Source organism: Ailuropoda melanoleuca, chromosome 11 (genome assembly GCF_002007445.2).
Source record: "Ailuropoda melanoleuca isolate Jingjing chromosome 11, ASM200744v2, whole genome shotgun sequence".
In the NCBI taxonomy this organism is placed as follows: Eukaryota; Metazoa; Chordata; class Mammalia; order Carnivora; family Ursidae; genus Ailuropoda; species Ailuropoda melanoleuca.
In genome coordinates, this window is record NC_048228.1 from 8,868,656 (window position 1) to 8,888,632 (window position 19,977).

At 50.1% G+C, this 19,977-nt stretch overlaps 1 protein-coding gene across 7 annotated transcripts in view; it reads left to right on the forward strand.

Annotated features, from left to right (window-relative positions):
• Window positions 1–19,977, forward strand: part of TNFRSF8 (TNF receptor superfamily member 8) — a 65,073-nt gene that overhangs the window by 17,176 nt on the left and 27,920 nt on the right. For 6 of the 7 annotated variants that reach the window (XR_004628744.1, XM_034671393.1, XM_034671391.1 and 3 more), the window contains 5 exons: window positions 4,075–4,191; window positions 11,378–11,530; window positions 15,219–15,312; window positions 15,662–15,831; window positions 18,313–18,429. Coding sequence is in view for 6 of the 7 variants with exons in the window: in XM_034671393.1 (XP_034527284.1) it covers window positions 4,075–4,191; window positions 11,378–11,530; window positions 15,219–15,312; window positions 15,662–15,831; window positions 18,313–18,429 (651 nt within the window). In the remaining variant the exon portion in view is untranslated. The remainder of the gene's footprint in view (window positions 1–4,074; window positions 4,192–11,377; window positions 11,531–15,218; window positions 15,313–15,661; window positions 15,832–18,312; window positions 18,430–19,977) is intronic. The other variant, XM_034671392.1, reaches the window with a different exon arrangement.

A 19,977-nucleotide genomic window follows, 5' to 3' on the forward strand; every position in this document is an offset into this window, starting at 1 on the left:
GATGACATCTAAAGGAGTCCTGGGGATGCACAGGGGTTGGCCAGGCCAAGGTGGGGAGGGCGTGTGCTCTGGACAGATGCAAAGAATGTGCAAAGGCCCCGGGGGGGAGCAGGGTGGACCGCTGGAGAATTGGCAGGGTTCCTTTTGGCAGAAGCCCGAGCCTAGGGTGTGCAGGGGGAGCAGGGGAGGGCAGGCTGGAGGGGCTGGCGGCCCAACTAAGTCCGGAGCAGTTCTCAGTGTGGGAGTTTCTTTGGCCAAAGCAGCTGGGGCCGGGTTGCAGGACCCTGAGCCAGAGGTGAGGGGCGGCGTGGGAATGTTCGCACAACCTTTGAGAACATCTGGAGTCAGCAAAGCGCCCTGAGACCGAGGGTGTATGGCTGGAGACAGATCAGGGGCAGAGGGACCCCTTCTAGTACCATCTCTGCAGCCCCGGAGCCTTTCTCAACCATTTTTGTTTCTGATTTTGAAAGTGATTTAGGGCAGAAGATCTGTGTGGAAAATGGGAAAAGAAGAAAATAGGAATGAATCAACGCTCATAATTCTTTGGCTCTGGCTGCTTCCAGCCCCCGGGGCCTTTCTGTTCCTGGCATGAGCCATGCTCGTTCTGCCCTCGGGGCCTTTGCACGGGCTGTTCCCTCTGCCTGGAGTGCTCTTCCCACAGCCCTCTGTATAGCTGCCCTCTTCAGTCCTTGCAGACTCGGGGAGGCCTCCCTGATCCCCCTCTCTGGAGCTCTCCTCCCTCTCCCTCTGCCTTCTCTCTTGGCTCCTGCTTTATTTTCTTCAAAGTTTGTGGGCACACTGGAAACCAACTTGCTAATTTCCTTCTGTACCTGCTTGCTTCTCTTCCCCCAGGCTCGAGGACATCTCCACGGGAGCGGGGACCTCACCTTCTCTAATCTCGAAGTCAGAGCCTGGCACAAAGGTGGTGGTCAATAAATGAGTTGAGTGAAAATATAATCCCACCACCAAATGAGTCACTTGAGTCCTTGACTAGATTTCCTACAGCAGGGGGGTTTCTAGACTTCACCCCAAATGCCTCTGGTGCTGACAGGTGATTTTAAAGGGATCCAGAGAGGGGAACTGGATGGGGTCAGAAGATCAGGAAAATCCCACTAGGGGATGGCACTTCAGTGTGACCTGGTTGGATACAGAGGGTTCCCAGTGGGTAGAAATGGAGATGGATGGACACCTCGGCCTGGGCGAAGAACATTTGTATTCGTTCCCTAGGGCTGCCATCAACAAAGTGCCACAAACCAAGCAGTGGACACAACAGAAATGGGTTGTCTCACAGTTCTGGAGCCTAGAAGTCTAAGATCAATGTGCTGGCACGGCCACGTGCCCTCTGAAGGCTCTGGGGAAGGTTCTTGCCTGTTTCCCAGCTTCTCATAGCTCCTCGACTGGTGGCAGCATGACTCTGGTCTTTACCTGGCTGTGTTCCCGTGTGCACGTCCTGTGCCTTGTATCCAAATTTCCCCCTTTTTATAAGGACGCAGGTCATTGTGGATTAGGGTCCAGCCCAATGACTGCATTTTAATTTAATGACCTCTGTAAGGACCCTGTCTTCAAATAAGATCACATTCTGAGATATTGGGGTTAGGGTTTCAGCGTGTCTTTTTTGGGGGACATAATTCAACCCATCACGACATTCCAGGACATAGGAGGAGTGCCAGAGAAAAGATTAAGGTACCCAGTGGTGGCTGCTGCATGGAGCCCATGAAGTGAGCCATGTACAGAAACGCCGGAGCAGGGCTCGGAGCCAGAGGGAGGCCTGGAATTGCGAGGCTGGGTCCATATTGATGAGGCGGTCAGAGCCCGAATTGATCAGATACCAGTGTCAAGCCCTGTGAGAGGGGAATCACTGGTGCGCAGAAAGGAAAAAATTCAACCTTGAGGAGCTGACAGTCATGGGAGGAATTCAGATACTAAGACAATTCATCCCACAACTAAGTGTGATGACACTGGATTAAATAGATTACAGCAGAGTTCGGTATCGGAGGGCGAGGTACATGGATCTCTGATGGTTTAGAGCAGGGATCTGACCGAGTTGCTGACATAGTGACACCTTGACAAGGATGTGAAGGCTGAGCAAGAGTTTTCCAGGGGAAAGGGGAGAGGCGCGTTCCTGGCAAAGGGCCAGCTTGTGCAAACGCCCTGGGGGCAGAAGGGAGCATGGCCCCTTTGGGGGACATGGAGATTCCGGTGTGGCTTGAGATTAGACAGTAAGGGGGCTGTCGGTGGGCAGAACCACCTTAACCACGGTAAGGACCTAGGGCTCTATCCTGGGAGCCATGAGATGCCTTTGAAAGTTTTAGGCAAGGGGTGATGGGGTCACATTTACCTCTCTGAAAGACCACTTGGGGAGGTACTGAAATTTTCTGAGCTAGAGGATGCCAGCCATCAAGCTAGTATTTCTGAGAGGTTCTTACACATTTTTCTAGAGCAGGCGATTACCTTGGGGTCTAGGGACTCCCAAGTGTCCATGGGTAGATTTCAGGAGGGCCTAAACCTGAATGAGTTCACTCCTTTTCATCAGCCTCTAATTTAAAATGCCCTGTATGAATTCTTTCCATCATGAATTAAGACAACAAAGCACGGTAATGATATTGTAGTGTCTGTGGCTTTTTCAACAACGGAAATCAGATATTCTCATGATATCTTGCGATGATATCACAGTTGCCACAGATATCACGAAATAATATTTATGCTCATCGGTACATTGAAACTATGATATTCATTAGATTTTATTTAATGAGTTTGCAAAGAATCACATATATTGCTATCGCTTAAATTATTTTAATGCTCTGATAACCGTGCTCTCACATAGCTAGGTTCCTTGGTAATCCCATGTGTTTTATTCTATGCACTTAGAAACATGATTCCCAGCGGTGTCCCACATTTCCCCAGAATGACTAGGTGACACAAGGAACGTTAGGGGCCCATGGTTTAGCCTAACTTACTTATGTCCAAACAAAGGTAGGGCAGAGGAAAAACTGGCTCAATAACAGAAGACGGTGGTGTCTAAATTCGGTTTGGATGTCCTCAGGAGTCCACTTCTCTCTGTCCTGGACTCTACTCGCGTCTGTATCACCTCCTTCTCTGGCAGGCCGTGGCCATGCTGCACCTGCCACGATCCGGCAGCTCTGGGCTTAAACTGCCCTTTGCACCAGGAATCCAACAATAAAGAGAGGCGGTCTTAATCGGTAGCTTTTGTGAAACTCTCAGAGATGGGGCTCATTGACTGGCATGGGTCATGTGTCTCTGAACCAATCATAGTGTTGAAGAAGATGTACTCTGATTGGCTTATCGGGGTCACGTGCCAATCCGGAAGCCTGAGGTATTCTGATTGGCCTATCTCCGTCATGTGCCCATCCAAGGATGAGGTATTCTGATTGGCTTATCTGGGTCACGTGCCCATCCCGGACTCTAGCTGCGGGTGGTAAGCATGCTGGCTGGTGTGGTCGCTGCACGCAGAGTTGGGCGGGCAGGCGAAGGTGTTCTATCCCTTTGCCCCACGGAGTCGGTATCAGCCGCCATGCATCTCCCATCCTTGTAGAGCACGAGTCAGGGACTGCTGGCTGGTGTGCGTGCGTCTCAGTCAGGCTGGCTCTGGCTCTTCGGGGTCTAGGACTTACGGCTCCCCAGTTCCTGCAGTGAAACAGGCAGGACTCCCTCCCGGAATGACAGCAGCCGGTGCTCCTCCAGCGCTTGCTGTGTGCTAAGCACACCTGTTTATTTTCACAATGCCTTCACCTCACTCTACAACCCGAACAGGGGGATCCTGTTAACTTCGTGGTGCCCATGACTCACTGGCTCTTGCCCCAGCCAGCAGTTGGAACCCCCAGGCCCAGGTCTTCCACGCAACCTGTGCGGCTTCTCCCGCCTGCCCGCTGACCTTAGGCAAGGCCTGCCCTCTCCCCGGCAATGCCAACGTGTAGAACCTGAGAGCTGGACTGCCGTGTTTGGGGGGCTTTGGGGTGGAGCTGCGAAGGGCTTCAGGGATGAGAGGTAAAGTCTGGGGAGGTGAGGTCTTCGCCAAGGCGGCCTGGCCTGGAGCTTCTCTGTTTTCTTCCCCAGGGCTGACCTCGCAGCAGCCGTGCGCACGAGGGCCATCGGACTGTGGGAAGCAGTGCGAGCCCGACTACTACCTGGACGGGGACGGCCGCTGCAAGGCCTGTGTGACCTGTGCTGGAGGTAAGGACCTTGTTCTCCCCTCTAGGGGCAGCTTCCCGGGGAGGGGGGGCTCTGGGGGGTAGGCAGAGAAGGTGGAGAGCATCAGGATTTGGTGCCTGGACTCTGAGTTGGCCCCCTGGTGCCTTAGTGGGATTTGTGAATTGGTATCAGCCATGATATTTTGCATCTGTTTTTAGAGAGACTTTGTTAACATGTTTCTTCAAGGGAGGGACTCACATTTATTGAGTTTAATCTTCGCAAAACCCCTAGGCGAGTATATTTTCCCCTTTTTTAAAAAGTAATCTCTGTGCCCAACTTGGGGCTCAAACCCATGACCCTGAGATGAAGAGTCACATGCTCTGCAGACAGAAAGCCAGCCAGACTGGGGGGCGGGGGTGCAGATTCTTTTTTTTTATCCTTGCTTTACAGTGATTAAACCCAGGCTTGGGGAGGTTAAGGGCCTTTCCAAAGTTACAAAAGCCTGGTGAGTGGCAGATCGGGGGGTTGAGCTGTCTGTCTGACACCAGGAGCTGTGTTCTTTACCTAAGACCACAAGTGCTTCCAGGAGGCTTCCCATAGCACTTTCATTGTTAATCTCTTATTATGGTTAGTGAGTGTGGTTTGTGTGCTCTCTGGTGTTCGTTTTGTTTTGTGTGGGTTTTTTGTGGGGTGGGGTTGGGAAATTTGTTGACATTTCTTGTGCCCTAATACATGTTCATATTTTTAAAGCATGTTTAGTGTGTTTGGAAAAAAAAAAACAACGTGTGCTCTGTTTGTTGGGTACAAAATTCTCTATCTACCTATTAGATCAAGCTTGTTAATTGTGTCATTTAAATAATATGTGTTCTTTTAAAATAATTTTTTAAGTTTATTTAAGGAATCTCCACACCCAAGGTGGGGCTCGAACTCACGACCCCAAGATCAAGAGTCACATGCTTTATTGACTGAGCCAGCCAAGTCCCCCAAAATAGTATGCACTTATTTTTTGCAGTCTTATTTATTTTTGTCACCTTCCCAAAGGTTGACGTCTGAGGTAGATGTGTAAAATCCATCTCCCCTGTGCTTGTTTTTCATCAGATTTTCATTGTGTTCTATTTATTTTTGCTCTCTATATGTCAAAGCTATGTTATTAGGTACAGTGTTCACGAATACTGTGTTTTCTTGGTGGGTTGGACCTTTCATCAGCATGAAATATACCTCTTTGCTCCTTACACTGTATTTGCCTTAATTCCATTTTTGTTTGATATTGCCATTCTTCTTTGTCTACGTTAGCATTTCTCTGGTGTATCTTTAAGTTTCTAAAAATATTAAAATGTTTTAAATGCTTTAAAATGTTTAAAAAAGGTTTTAAAATGACTGCATTGTATTAAATGAAAGTTATACACATTCATTATAAAACATTCAAGCAATACAGAATTGTGAGGAAGAAAGCCAGCTCTCCCCTTCTCCCTCGTTGGATGTCTGACACTTCTCTGTATCTCTATATAGAGGGAAGAAGAATGGGAAGGTTCACAGCCAGCCAGACTATACACACATACAGAAAAGGGATTTTTTAAAAAAAGATTTTATTTGGGGGCGCCTGGGTAGCGCAGTCGTTAAGCGTCTGCCTTCGGCCCAGGGCGTGATCCCGGCATTCCAGGATCGAGTCCCACATCGGGCTCCTCGGCTGAGAGCCTGCTTCTTCCTCTCCTTCTCCCCTGCTGTGTTCACTTTCTCGCTGTCTCTCTGTCACATAAATAAATAAAATCTTTTAAAAAAAAATAAAAAAATAAAAAAAGATTTTATTTGAAAGAGAAAGAGAGCGCACACACACACACACACACACACACACACACACACACACAGGAGAGGGAGGGAGGGGCAGAGGGAGAGGGAGAAGCGGACTCCCTGCTGAGCAGGGAGCCCAAGGAGGGTCTTGATCCTAGGACCTGAGATCATGACCGGCACTGAAGGCAGCCGCTCAACTGACTAAGCCACCCAGGTGCCCTGAGAAAAGGGATTTTTAAGAGGATGAGATCATACTGTTTATGACGTTCAAGTGATTACATTTAATTTTATTCAAATGTATCAGAGGAAGAAGAAACTAAAGTGAAAATAAAACAATCACAAGAGTGCAGTTTCTAAAAATAAAATCCTCTAAAATTAAGAAGAGGTTATGAAAATCAAGAAGCAGTTGGAAATCATTAAAGGAAAAACTATCTCTTGTGGTAAAATCATGTTCTGCTTGTTTCAGTTTTTGGATGGGGTAGAGTAGATTGGCTTCCTGTAATGAAAAATGAAGTAATTAGCTTGCTGCCTCTTTGTCCTCTTCCTGACTTTTATTACTTACTTACATTTTTTTTTTACTTTGTTATTGCCTATGGTGTTTCTATTCTTTTCCATAATCCTGAGTCCCTTGGCCTGTTAGCTTTACTTTGTTATTTAAACTTATTCGTTGTGCACTACGAGTACATTGACCATGGCTTCTCTGTTCCTGAATTTTTCATTTTGATTTATCACTTGGTTGGTTAGATTTCACTGACCTATGGATTTTTCAGGAAGGACTCATCTTTGCAGATCCCTCAAGGGATTCTTTTGTGTTTGAGACTGTTTCTTGCCTTTATACTCGAATGACAACTTGGACAGGTATATGATTATTCCTAGGACCTATTTTCTCTAGAACTTTGTAGGCATTGGTGCATTGTCTTGTGGTGACTATTGCTGTGGAGGGGTCTGCTATCTGGCAGAGGGAGAAGGAGAAACAGGCTCCCCGCTGAGCAGGGAGCCCAATGATGATGATGATGGTGATGATGGTGATGATGGTGATGCAGGGCTCCATCCCAGGACCCCGAGGTCATGACCTGAGCTGAAGGCGGACATTTAACTGACTGAGCCACCCGGCGCTCCTCTCCCTGTCTTCTTTAATTGCATTAGTATCGTCATCATTTTACCTTGCATTCGCTGATATTTTCTCAATGCTTTCTTCATGTCATGAACTCGGTCTTCTTTCTGATCTCTTCTGCTGCTTGCCTCCCAGGTGTCACCAGGGCTCCCAGGACGCTGGTAACGTATTTATTGGATTTATTGTCAGTTTGTTTTCTTTAGCTCCCTCGTCTTCCTTTTTTTTTTTTTTTTTTTAAAGATTTTATCCATCCATTCATTTGACAGAGAGAGACAGCCAGCGAGAGAGGGAACACAAGCAGGGGGAGTGGGAGAGGAAGAAGCAGGCTCATAGTGAGAGAGAGCCCGATGTGGGGCTCGATCCCATAACACCTGGATCACGCCCTGAGCCGAAGGCAGACGCCCAACCGCTGTGCCACCCAGGCGCCCCCCTCGTCTTCCTTTTTATCCCATCCTTTTTTAAAGGTCCTCTTTTCTTTGAGCTTTTCCTTTTCTGAATTTATATATATATATTTTTAAAGAGATTTAATTTATTTATTTGTCAGAGAGAGAGAGAGCACACGAGCAGGGGGAGCGGCAGACAGAGGGAGAAGCAAGAGCAAGGAGCCCAATGTGGGACTTGATCCTAGGACACTGGGATCATGACCTGAGCTGAAGGCAGACATGCCTAACCAACTGAGCCACCCAAGCGTCCTGCTGAGTTTATATTCTTATTAACTTCTTTTATAGTGTGAAGCACTCTTGGGATTGCTTTTGTTTCAGACTGGGTTCTTTATCTTTCTAAAATGTATTCTATCTCTTTTAGATCTTTTTCTTTTTCTGTCTTCCCTTCTCCCTCCCTTCCTCCTTTACTGCTATGTAAAGGGTTGTCTTCTCTTTTTTTGCTTAAGCTTAGCCGGGGCTGCAGCTGTTTCTGCCTTCTTTCTGCCCTGCTACAGTGTGGCTTCTCCTTTACACTCGCCCCACCTCACTGGGCTCTGGTTTGTCTTTTCTGCTCAGAGCTTCAGCTGGGGGCAGAGTGTTACTTTTCAATAATACTGTAGTAAAATGTACATAACATAAAATTGATCATTGTAACCATTTTTAAAAAAGATTTTATTTATTCACGAGAGAGAGAGGCAGAGGGAGAAGCAGGCTCCTCGTGGAGCAGGGAGTCCAACATTGGACTCAATCCCAGGATCCCGGCATCATGACCTAAGCCAAAGGCAGACGCTTAACCGACTGAGCCACCCAAGTGCCCGATCACTGTAACCATTTTAAGCGTACTGTTCCATGGTATCAGGTGCATTCCCATTTTTTTGCAACACTCTCACCATTTTCCAGCTCCAGAACTTGTTCGTTTGCCCCAGCTATGACTCTGTCCCCATTGAACGCTAGCTCCCTAGCACGGTGCCCCCAGCCTTTGGCAATTACCATTCTACTCTCTGTGAATTTGACTACTCTAGGAAGTTCATACTAGTAGAGTCCTAAAATATTTATCTTTCGTGACTGCCTTATTTCCCTGAGCATCTTGAAGATGCGGGAAATAAGGCCATGTCTCTTCAAGACATGGTAGCAGGTGTCAGGCTAGTACACCCTTGGATGGCTCGACCACATTTTGTTTATCCGCTCATGTTGATGAAGACTTGTGACGCTTCTTCCTTTCGGCTGCTGTGAGTAGTGCTGCTGTATACACGGATCGACAACTACCTGTTCAGGTCCCTGCTTTCAGCTCTTTTGGGGTATGTACTCAGCAGTGGAATTGTTAGATCATGTGGTCATCCTGTTTAATTTTTTGAGGAATCCTGAGTGTTACTTTTGAAACTGATTTTAGGAGCCGGAGGGCCTGGGTGGGAGGCAGGGTGCAGCCAGGGCTGGGCGCCGTCATCCTTGCTGGGGCAGGGGTCTGCCTTCCCTTCCGCCAGAGGCATTACCAGAGCTCCTGCTGCCTGAAAAGAGGAGTGGGACCTCTGCTCATTTCCACTGGGCCTGCCTTCCTGAAAGTTAGCAAGTCCGGCAGCCTTTCCCACCTTTGCCCAGGCCTGTGATACTACGTTTGGGCTGCTACTCTGAGGGTTTTTATCTTGAATTTTCCAGGGATGTCAACAGTTTGCCCTCAGTCGCTCTCTCTTCGATTTTCTAGAATTCTCAGGATTTTCTTCTCTCCTCAGTAGGGCTCCTGGGGTGCAGGCGAGAGTTAGGGGCTACTCCGGGGCCACTACAGCAAGCAAGAGAGAGACGAGACAGCCTCCTGGGATGGTTTTAGGGGCCAGGCCTGGGAGAAGCGCCCATCATTTTTGCTCAGATCTCATTGGGTAGAATCCTGTCACATGACCCAAACCCAACTGCAAGGGAGGCTGGGAAATGTAGTCTTTCTGTGAGCCCACATGAAACAAATTGGTGAATACAGCATTGTGCTCCAGAGGATTCCTTTTTATGGTTTCAATTTCCTTTCTTTCCTTCCTTGAGCTCCAGGGGATTCCGTTTTATAGCTGCAGATTCCTGAGAATAGTAATTGTACTGATTCTAACGGCTTGTTCTGTGTTTTGTTTTGTTTTCTTTTATCTGCTTTTTCGAGAGTTAGTTCTGTTTTGAGAGTGGAGATCTTTTCTCTTGGTGCTGGTTTTCTCTCGTGCTTGGTGACCCTTCTGCACATTGTATCTGATCACTGGGGTGGCGGAGTGTGTTCTTTAGTGGCTGATCTTCTGGGTCTGCTGGGTCCCTTCCTCCCACGTAGGACCAGCCCCCGGGGCACTGTCACGCTCACCTCACCCAAGAATCTCCTGGGGGAGATGCTTGGCTTCTGGATCTGTGGCCTAAGTGGGTGAGAAGTGTTGGGAGACTGACCCAGCTGGGGGCTCCCACTTCCCCGGGGCCTGCCCCTGCCCTGCACCTGCTGGGAAACTGGATTACCCCACCCAGAGCCTCTCCCAGAATAACCCTCTTGGGTATATTTTGGGCTGCAGGCTTTGGTCCCCTTCTTCCATGCAATCCCACCTGCCTTCCATGTTTCAGGAAGCCTTCACCATTTCTGGTTGACCAAGGGTGCCCTGTGTTGCTTTCCACGGATGTTTGCATTTGCCGATTACTTATACCAGGGATTTTTTTTTTTTCTCTTGAAATGAAATTTGCCATTTTATTTATTTATTTATTTATTTAAATATTTTATTTTATTTCTTTATTCGACAGAGATAGAGACAGCCAGCGAGAGAGGGAACACAAGCAGGGGGAGTGGGAGAGGAAGAAGCAGGCTCATAGCGGAGGAGCCTGATGTGGGGCTCGATCCCATTACGCCAGGATCACGCCCTGAGCCGAAGGCAGATGCTTAATGACTGCGCCACCCAGGCGCCCCACCATTTTATTTATTTTTTAAAACTTTAATTAATTATTTGTTCTTGCAAGTAAGCTCTTCGCCCAAAGTGGGGCTTGAATTCACGACCCTGAGATCAAGAGTGGCGAGCTCTACCGACTCAGCCAGCTGGCCCCCCCTAAAATTCAGCATTTTAAAGTGTGCAATACAGTGGTTTTATTGTATTCACGATGTGCACCCACCACCACTATCTGACCTCAGAGAATTTCCACCTTCCCCAAAAGAAACCCCTATCCTTCCGATTCTCTTCCCGTTCCACTCCCTTACGGTTGCTGCTCTACATTCTGTCTCTGGGGATTTGCCTACTTTGGACATGTCAAAGCCATTAATATATGGCCTTTAATGACTGGTTTCTTTTACTTTGCAGTGAAAGGTTCATCTGTGTTGTAACACAGGTCATTCCTTTTTATGGCTGAGTAGTATTTCATTGTATGGATATACCACATTTTGTGTATCCATTCATCATTTGATGGACACTTGGGCATTTCTACTTTTTGGCCGTTACAAGCAATACAATCATGAATATTAGGTTTAGGACCCTCCTCCCAAACCCCTGGCAACCACTGATCTTTCTAGTGTCTCTATAGTTTTGTCTTTTCCAGAATGTCATAGAGTTGGAATCACACAGCACATAGCCCTTTCAGACTGGCTTCTTTCATGTAGCAATGTGCATTTAAGGGTCCCTCCAGGTCTTTTTTTGGCCCATTTTAAAATGGGGGAATTAGTTTCTTTTTAATACAATTGTAATGACATCCAGGGACCTGGGCGGGGAAGTGGAGGCTGCCTCATTAGCCCCGCCTGGCTTTTTGCCCCCATTGCAGGAACACTCTGGAAAGAAGGGCTGAGCATGCCAGCTCCCTGCCCGATGGGAGGCCACAGCGGCATCTTCTATCAGGGGCCAAACTGGCTCTGAGGGTTCTCTAGGTCCCTTCCCCCATCCTCCCTCTGTCCCCCATGACCCTTGTTTGTGTCCCTTAGACGAACTTGTGGAGAAGGTGCCGTGCGCAGGGAACGCCTCCCGCGTCTGTGAGTGTCGGCCTGGTATGTTCTGTGTCACCTCAGCCATCAACTCCTGTGCCCGCTGTGAGCCCCACTCCACCTGTGCACCAGGGATGGTCGTCCAGTTCCGGGGTAAGTATCCCCACCCTCAGCCCAGCAGCGAGATCTGGGCCCAGTTGCACCTCTCCCCCGCCACTGCCCCAGATGTCCAGATGACCTCCGACCTCCCACTTCCTGCTTCCTGTTGGACAGACCTCTCTCTCCTTTCGAGATCCTGTAGGCACACCTACTGCAGAGGCCCCTTCCTTGTACTTTGTGTCCCGAGCTCAGAGAGACCCTGGTGGCCGGAGGCACAGGCCTGCCTGGACGAGGTTTTGGGTTGGTTTGAGGCTCGGGGCAGAAGTTCTCTGATGCCTCGTAAACAAGAAGCAAACCTCGAGTCTCTGTCCTGGGAGTTCCCCAGAGGATTAGGGCCGGTTTCCCCAACTCACTATTGAGGCATTGGGAGTTAGAGTTGTTGAGAACTTGGGTTTCTTTTTCAACTTGCTGTGTGAGCTCAGGCAAATTCCTTACCCTCTCTGGGCTTCTAATTTTCTGACAATATAAGGAGGCTCATGGCCAGAAAGGAAGTAAGGGGCACAGATGCTGTGTGGGTGGTATTGAGGGCACCTTTTGGAAGGGAGGCATGGGGAGTGGGTGGGCTTTGGACCATGGCCCCATGGCGGTGCCATAGCCACACAGGCTAGGGAGGAGGCAAGATGGAATCAGAGGAAGCCACGCCCGCTGGGGAGAAAAGTGCCAACATCGAGCCCATGACACTACCACTTCTAACCTGGTCCTTTTCCAAAGCCCCATCCTTACTACCTTCTCCCCCACCGTCCTTCCTTCCTTTCCTTCTCTCACACCCCCACAGACAGCGCATCTCCCAGTCCCATAGCATTTGTCCCCCTAATTCTCTTTCCCATTCCCCACCCCCATTTCCTCCTGTCATTCCTTGCCCATGGCAGACAGGCGGGGCCACCCTTGCAAAACCAAATCTGATTCTCTCTGTCTCTCTCCCTGTCTCTCTCTCTCTCACACACACACCCTGCTAAAAAAACACTTTAGTATCTTCTCATTATTCTAATGATAATGACATGATTCTTTGGCAGAAGAGAACAGATTTTTGGAGGGACTTCTTTTTTTAAGGCTGCACCATTTGGCATTTCTGGGCTGCTGGCTTATTTGGCTCCACGTCTGGGATAGATGAACAAAGAGAAAACCCAGGGGACTCACCACTGCACCGTTCCTTATGTTCCAAGGCCTTCTCCTCTCCCCTGTTCAGAGTCGTCTTTGTTCAGTCACACGCCCACGGCTGTTAAGCTGTTCTTAGTGGGAGGACTGGGGAAAAGGACATCTGCTCCATCTTCCCGCAGGCAGGTTCCAGGGCGTGATCCTGCACATGGCCCTGTGCCATGTTGTCCTCCTTCCTCCAGCCTCAGACGCTACGCCAGCCTCCCTCCTTTCTTGCCTCCTTTCATGGTCTGCTCTCTTTCGGTTCTATGGACGTTCGGTGCTTCTCCCTCTTACCAGGCCTTTGTGTATGCGGTTCACTCTGTCTGGGACACCCTTCCATCCTGTTCCCTCAGTCAGCTCCTCAGCCTTGAGCTCTCTGTCCAGACATCACTTCCTCAAGAGGCCTCCTATGGCTTGTCACAGGTCATGTCTGCATTGCGATCTCTTATCACACAGTGTCCTTCGCAAACATGGATATGAACATTTGTGTCTGTCTTGGTTTGATCAGTGCTGGCCTCCCTCCCCGGGCCGTGGCTTCGTGAGGGCCAAGACCATGCCTCTTGTGCTTCTCATCATCTAGGGCCACAAGCGGGGCCAGGGGGTGGGGTGGAAAATGTCTGGGCTGGGCATCAGACACCAGGGGTACTGTTAGCTTTGCATCTGTGGGGCGTGTTCTCACCCCATCCTGGGCTCCAGTCTCCCGTCGGTGAAATGTGAAGTTGTCATTAGAAGGCCTTGGGGGGACTTTCCAGCTCAGAAACTTGGATCTCTGGGAAAAGTAGCTGGAGTTCTCTTGTTCCAGCCAGTGAGGCCCTGTCGGTGGTGTTCCTGCGACTGCCACATGGTGGCGCCAGAGGCCGCTCTCTGCTGCCCCTGGACCCGTGCTGCCCCTAGAGGTCCCACTGGCCACATGGAGCCACAGAGCATTTAAAATGCGGCCCGCTGTGTTGAGATGGGCTGTCGGTGTAGAATATTCCCTGGATTTCAAACACTTGGCAGACAAAAATGTAAAACAGCTCATTAGTTAGTATTTTTTTTTAAATTTTATTTATTTATTTGATAGAGAGAGAGACAGCCAGCGAGAGAGGGAACGCAAGCAGGGGGAGTGGGAGAGGAAGAAGCAGGCTCCCAGCAGAACAGGGAGCCCGATGCGGGGCTCGATCCCAGGACCCTCAGATCACGCCCTGAGCCGAAGGCAGACGCTTAACGACTGAGCCACTCAGGCGCCCCCTCATTAATTATTTTTTATATTGACTATCTACCGACCTATTTTAAAGATCTGTTGGGTTAAATAAATTAACTTCCTGTTTCTTTTTACTTTTTAAAATGTGATTACTAGGCAATTTCAGATGACATATTTGATTCCCATCATATTTCTATGGGACAGCCCTGCTGGCCAACTCCTGGACTCCCCCATGGGTGCTCCCAGAGGGCAACTCTCCAGCCATAGAATGGAAAGTAGTTTCTGCTTTAGAGCCGCCCGTAGTTAAGCTGCATGGAAACCGCTGGCATAGGCGTTCTTTCCTGAAGGGCTCAAAACTCCATCAAGCAGATGGAATTAGCCGTCTTTTACAGCTGAGGAAATTGAGGTCCAGAGATGGGTAAATTGCTCCAGACCACAGAGCAGGGACCATCTGAGCCAGGCCTCATCACCCCACCACACTCAGAGGCACACGTCCGCATTGCTCGTGCCGCCTCCCCCGAAACCTTCAGATCATAATCCCACGTGTGGGACACTTTCTAAGCAAAGGACAGGAATCCAGATGGGGAAGAGGACATGCTATTGATTTGGCATTTACTATATATCACACAGTGTGATGGGCACAACGAGGATGCAATGGAGGTGTCAGGTGAACTCAGGTCTGCCTGATGGAAAGTGCTGTGTGTTTTCCTCTTTACTCTGCTTGCACCCAGTATTCTCCAGGGATCTTTGGGTTGCTGGTAACAAAATGTCAAAATTTTTTGGTTCATGTAACTGCAGAGTCTGGGCTAGCTCTGGATAGTGTCAGGCATGGCTGGATCCAGGAGCTCTGTCTTTTCCTATATCTCGTCTCTACTTCCCTATGTGTCGGTATCTGTAAGACGCCTACCAGCAGCTCCCGGCTTGCTTCCCACCCAACCCCAGTGGAAAGACAGCTCCTCCTTCCTACATTTCAAGACCCAAAACCAAGACCTTGATATTGTACCTCATGGGCATGCCTTGGGTCATGTGCCTGTCACTGAACCAGTTCATCATGGTCAGAGGAATCAGATGGAATGATTGGTCCAGCCTGGTCTGTGTTTGCTCCTGGAAGGGAGGGATGTGAGTCAGCCTCAGCCCCTGGACACAGATACTGAGATTGGAGAGTATTCCCCAGGGAAAATCGGGACGCTTTACCCCAACAGGGATTGGACACTGGGCAGGCACAGACGTCCGTTCATTCCGAACTCTGGGTTGTGGCAGTAAAAGATCTATGCCTAGAGTCTTTAAGCTCCTCAGTGACGTCTCCTGCGCGTGTCTCAGTGATGTCTGTCACTTCTGCATTGCGGTCCCTCCCCCCTGCAGGCACAGCAGAGAGGGACACCGTCTGTGAGGCACCTTCCCCAGTGACCAGCCCTGACTGCAGCACCAACCCCGAAGCCTGCCAGGCTCCCACCAGGTGACTCCCTCTCTCCCATCCAGCTGAACTTGGTGTGCGGCTGTCCCGGCCCACAGGATGCCTGGAGCCCAGCGGGCTGTGGTGTGGGTGGGGTTCAGCCCAGGGTGTCAGGACTCTAGGGTGCCTCTCTGTCAAGGCCACAAGCCACTTGAGGCCCCAGCATGTGCTCAGTCTTCCCTGAGCATGTGAATGAAAGGCCTAGAAGACACAGTCCTTGATCCCAGGAGCTGACTGCAGGGCTGCCAGAGGCTGTGGGCAGAGGGTCTCTGCAGAAATGGTTGCCCTTGAGCACAGACCTCCCTTTGCCCTCTGAGGACAATGGCGCTGCCATTTCTGGCTTCCTTCTCAGCAGCACCACCCCCCGGGCCGGGCCGCTTGGTTCTTCCTCAGCAAGCTCCAGGGCCAGGACCAGGACCATGCTTCTTGGAGGGGGCGCTTCCCTCGCTCCAGAAGATGATTCCACAATGATGAGGGCCCCCAGCTCTCCCTCCTCGGTGCGGAAGCCCAGTCCAGATCCAGGTGAGCTCTCCAGAGAAGTTGTGGGTTGTTCCCCAGGGCAACAGCCTCTCGTTGGTGGGGGACCCGTGTGTGGCAGTCCGGGGCGGGGGGCCCTGGGCTGCGGTCTTTCCCAGTCCGGGGAGAAGAGGGTCTCCAGGTCTCTTGGGGCTGAAGGCATCGAGGGCCAGAGTGGGTCATGGAAGAAGTCATTCGTTTGACTGCTTGTGTGTGACACGGAGGGGCTTGCGAGGGAGCAGGTGTCGATCTGACGCCCTCCTGGTTCCCATGGCGACGGAGGGGCCACTCTGTCTGCTTCTGCTTATGACTGACTAGCTTTCCGTGGTGGCTTATGTTTATCCAGTCTTTGGATATTTGGGTTGTTTCCTCTTTCTGGCTGTAATAAACCGTGAAAAACAAGTCTTTGCGTGAATGTATGTTTTCATTTCTCTGGGGTTTGTCCATGTTTTAGTTGACTTCTTAATAGGACTTCTTATAATTCTGGGTTTGGGCCCTTCATCCTGTAGTGCTTGTGCGGAAGCCCTCCTCCCACCCGGTGGCTTGCCTTCTCCTCCTCTTTATGGTGTCTTTGCTAAAGAGATGTTGTTTTTTTATTTTTTTAAAAAGATTTATTATTTATTAGAAAGAGAAAAGAGAGAGCATGCATGTGCATGCGTGCGCATGTGTGAGCAAGGGGAGGAGGAGAGGGAGAGAAACCTCAGGCAGACTCCCCGGGGAGCGGGGAGCGCAGAGCCCGGCGTGGGGCTCGATCCCAGGACCCTGAGATCATGACCTGAGCTAAAATCAGGAGTCTGACGCTCAGCTGACTGAGCTACCCAGGCGCCCCTAAAGAGATGTTCTAAATTTTAACGTAGTCATGGGCACCTGGGTGGCTCAGTGGGTGAGGCATCTGCCTTCAGCTCAGGTTATGATCCTGGGGTCCTGGGATCAAGTCCCGTGTTGGGCTCCCTGCTCAGTGGGGAGCCTGCTTCTCCCTCTGCCTCTGCCCCTTCCCGCTGCTCGTGCTCTCTCTCTCTCAAATAAATAAATAAAATCTTAAAAATAAGTTTTAAAGTAGTCACATGGATTCATCTTTCCCTTTATGACCGGTGCTTTTTAGGTTCTGTTTTATATCTTTTCCTCCACCCAAGTCTCGAAGACATCTGTATTTATTTTCTAGAATTGTTACCGTTTTCCCTTTCATGTGTAGATCCGCTGTCTGCCTTGGCTTTTGTGTATGGCGTGACCAGTGGTCATGTTGAAAGGTCCACGTGGGTGTCCAGTTGAACCAACACCTTTTATCGAACAAATTGTCCTTCCCCACTGTTATGCAGACCGCCTTTTTGTCCAAAGGTCCGTATGTGCCCGGGCATGATCGTGGACTCGATGTTCTGTTCTGTTGGTCTTTTCGCCTAGCCTGCGTGGGTGCCATACTGCCTCAATTCCTGTAGTTTTTCGTTAAGTCACAGCGGATGGTGGAGGAACTTCTCCACCTCTGTTCTTCAACCCTGGGCCATCTCTTGGTCACGTGCATTTCTGCATCCACTTTAGAACCTGCGTTTCAGAGGCCGGGAAACGTCCTGTTGGGGTTTTGGTTGGGATTGCGTCAAATGTAGCTCAGTTTAGCAAGAATCTGTATCTTTACAGAGAATCCGTATCTATCCGGGACATGGTTAAGCCCTCCATTTATTTAGGTCGTTTTTATTTTTTTACTCAGGTCTGCTTAAACTTCTCCCGGTAACGTTTTATTATTTTCTGTGTAGAGAGATTTATAGCTTTGTGTTTGATTTCTAGGTATTTGATGTTTTGGACGATGATGGGAGTGGTATTTTTTTTTTCCAGTATTTTGTGTTCTAATTCTCCGTTGCTGGTATCGTTTTGAACCATGTGACTAGCCAATATTCGGCAGCCTAACCTATCAAAACAGCAGTTTCATATGGATCGACCCAAACGTCTAAACACTCAGTTGATTTTGATGTAATAACGTTATATCCAAGTACCTGGCTAAATTCACTTGTTAGTCCTAATAATGTATGTGCTGATTCTTTTGGGTTATCTGTCCTCTTTAATGATGCCACCTGTCCGTGACAGCTCGATGTCTTCATCTCCAGGCCTTACTGCTTTTCTCTTTTCCTTGCCTTCCCGCATTGCCTGGGTCCCCAGTGCCACACCGAGTGGAAGCTGTGGCCAGTAGGCATCCTCACCTCACGGCTGATCTCATAGGGAAGGTGGCCTCCCAGTTCTAAGGAGGATGTTGACACAGCAGTGAGGCTGGGGAGAGGGCGTAGTGGCAGTGCTGGACTGCAGAGGGAAGGGACTGGAAGCAGGGGGACAGTTGGGGGGCAGTGAGTGCTTTTCCCCTGTGTGGCTTTAGACACATTCCTTCCCTCTCTGGGCCTCAGGACTTCCTCCGAGAGATTGATCTGCTACATGTGGAGTTTGGGAGTGGAGGTGGGGCCTCTGCTGAGGCGGCCTGGCCTGCAGCTTCTCTGCTTCCTTCCCCAGGGCCGACCTCGCAGCAGCCGTGCGCACAGGGGCCATCGGACTGTGGGAAGCAGTGCGAGCCCGACTACTACCGGGACGGGGACGGCCGCTGCAAGGCCTGTGTGACCTGTTCTGGAGGTAAGGGCCTCGTTGTCCCCTCCAGGGGCTCCTTCCTGGGAGCAGGGGGTCTTGGCCAAGAATCTGGGGTTGGGAACCCCGAGTTCGTTCTAGGACTGCTCAGCCCTCGGGAGCCTAGCTCGCCTCGCTGGCATCTCTGAGCAGTTGGCCTTTACTGAGTCCCACTCTCATCTGCGGGTTGGTGGTGGTGAGTCCTTCTCAGAGAGCTCCCATTTGCTCACTCTTGCAAGGAAACATTCGTTATTGTCTACCTGTTCCAAACTCGTCTCGTTATTTTTGGTAGCTGTCTTCTGGTGCGTGGATTACGATTCTCTCCATTGTACAGAGGAGAACGCTGAGGCCTTAAAAGGCCACAAGCCCTTGAAAGTGGCAGAGCCAGAGTTTAAGCTTGGAGGTTCTGGGCTCTGGTCAGTCACTGCACTGTCCTTAGAGCATGCTCAGGATGGGCACTTACACAGCCAGCTCCGCACAGCCTCATAGCACCACCGGCTGCCCCCTGACGTCCATGAGGGCCACGCAGGGTGGGGGAAGCTGCCGAGACGCCCGACTACCGTGGCTGGTCTCGGCCCCGGCCCCTCACAGAGGCCACGTAGTAGGGGTGTGTGATCATGTCTCCTTGTCCAAGGTTTCTTTCACACCCTGGCTGAAGTCAAGGGAGCCAAAGCGGAAAGAACACTGTTTGTTGTCACTGGGGCCCCGTTCCAGTTACTAAGGCCACACAGCAAGTTTTCTCAAAACCACTCATTGTACTCAGGAATTCCGTGGCTCAGAATTCAGACAGGGCGCTGCGGGGACGGCTGGTATCTGCTCCACGATGTCTGGGGTTTGAGCTGGAAAACGTGAAGGCTGGAGGCGGGAATCATCTGAAAGCATTTTCATCCCTGGGTCTGGGGTTGGTGCCGACTGCTGGTGGGGCCTCAGTTGCCCTCTGTGTTGGCCTCTGTGTGGCCAACTTGGGGGCTTCCTCAGGGCCTGGTGGCTGGATTCCAAGGATGGGGTAGGGGTGAGCACAAGCCATATCCCTCTGTCGACCTCTCCTCGGAAGTCACGTGGCGTAACTTCCGCCAGTTTCTACCTCTTGAGGCAGTCACAAATCCCACTAGAGTCAATGGAAGGAGAAGCAGCTTCTCGACGGATCAGTGGCAGAGGTCTAGAAGAGCAGATGGGGCCCAGAAATACTGCTCTGGCCGTGTTTGGAAAAAATATCATCTGTCATAGCCACCATGTCTGTTGGAGAAACGAGGTGGCTCTGGGTCTGAGAATTCCTTCAGCTCTAAGGATGAAAGCCCTCTGGAGCAGTGGGGTGGAGAACAGGGGCCAAGAGCACAGACTCTGGAGCCCAAGAGCCTGGGTTCGAACCTTGGCTCTACCAGTTTGCAGGTTATAAACACAAGTTTCTTAACGTCTCTGTGCCTCAGTTTCCTCATCTGCAATGGGCACAGTAATAGTACTCTCTCAGAGTGCTGTTGCAGAAATTAAATAGGTCAAACTAGGTTAATCTGGGCAAAATGCTAAGAATAGGACCCCCCACGCACACTCAATGGTATT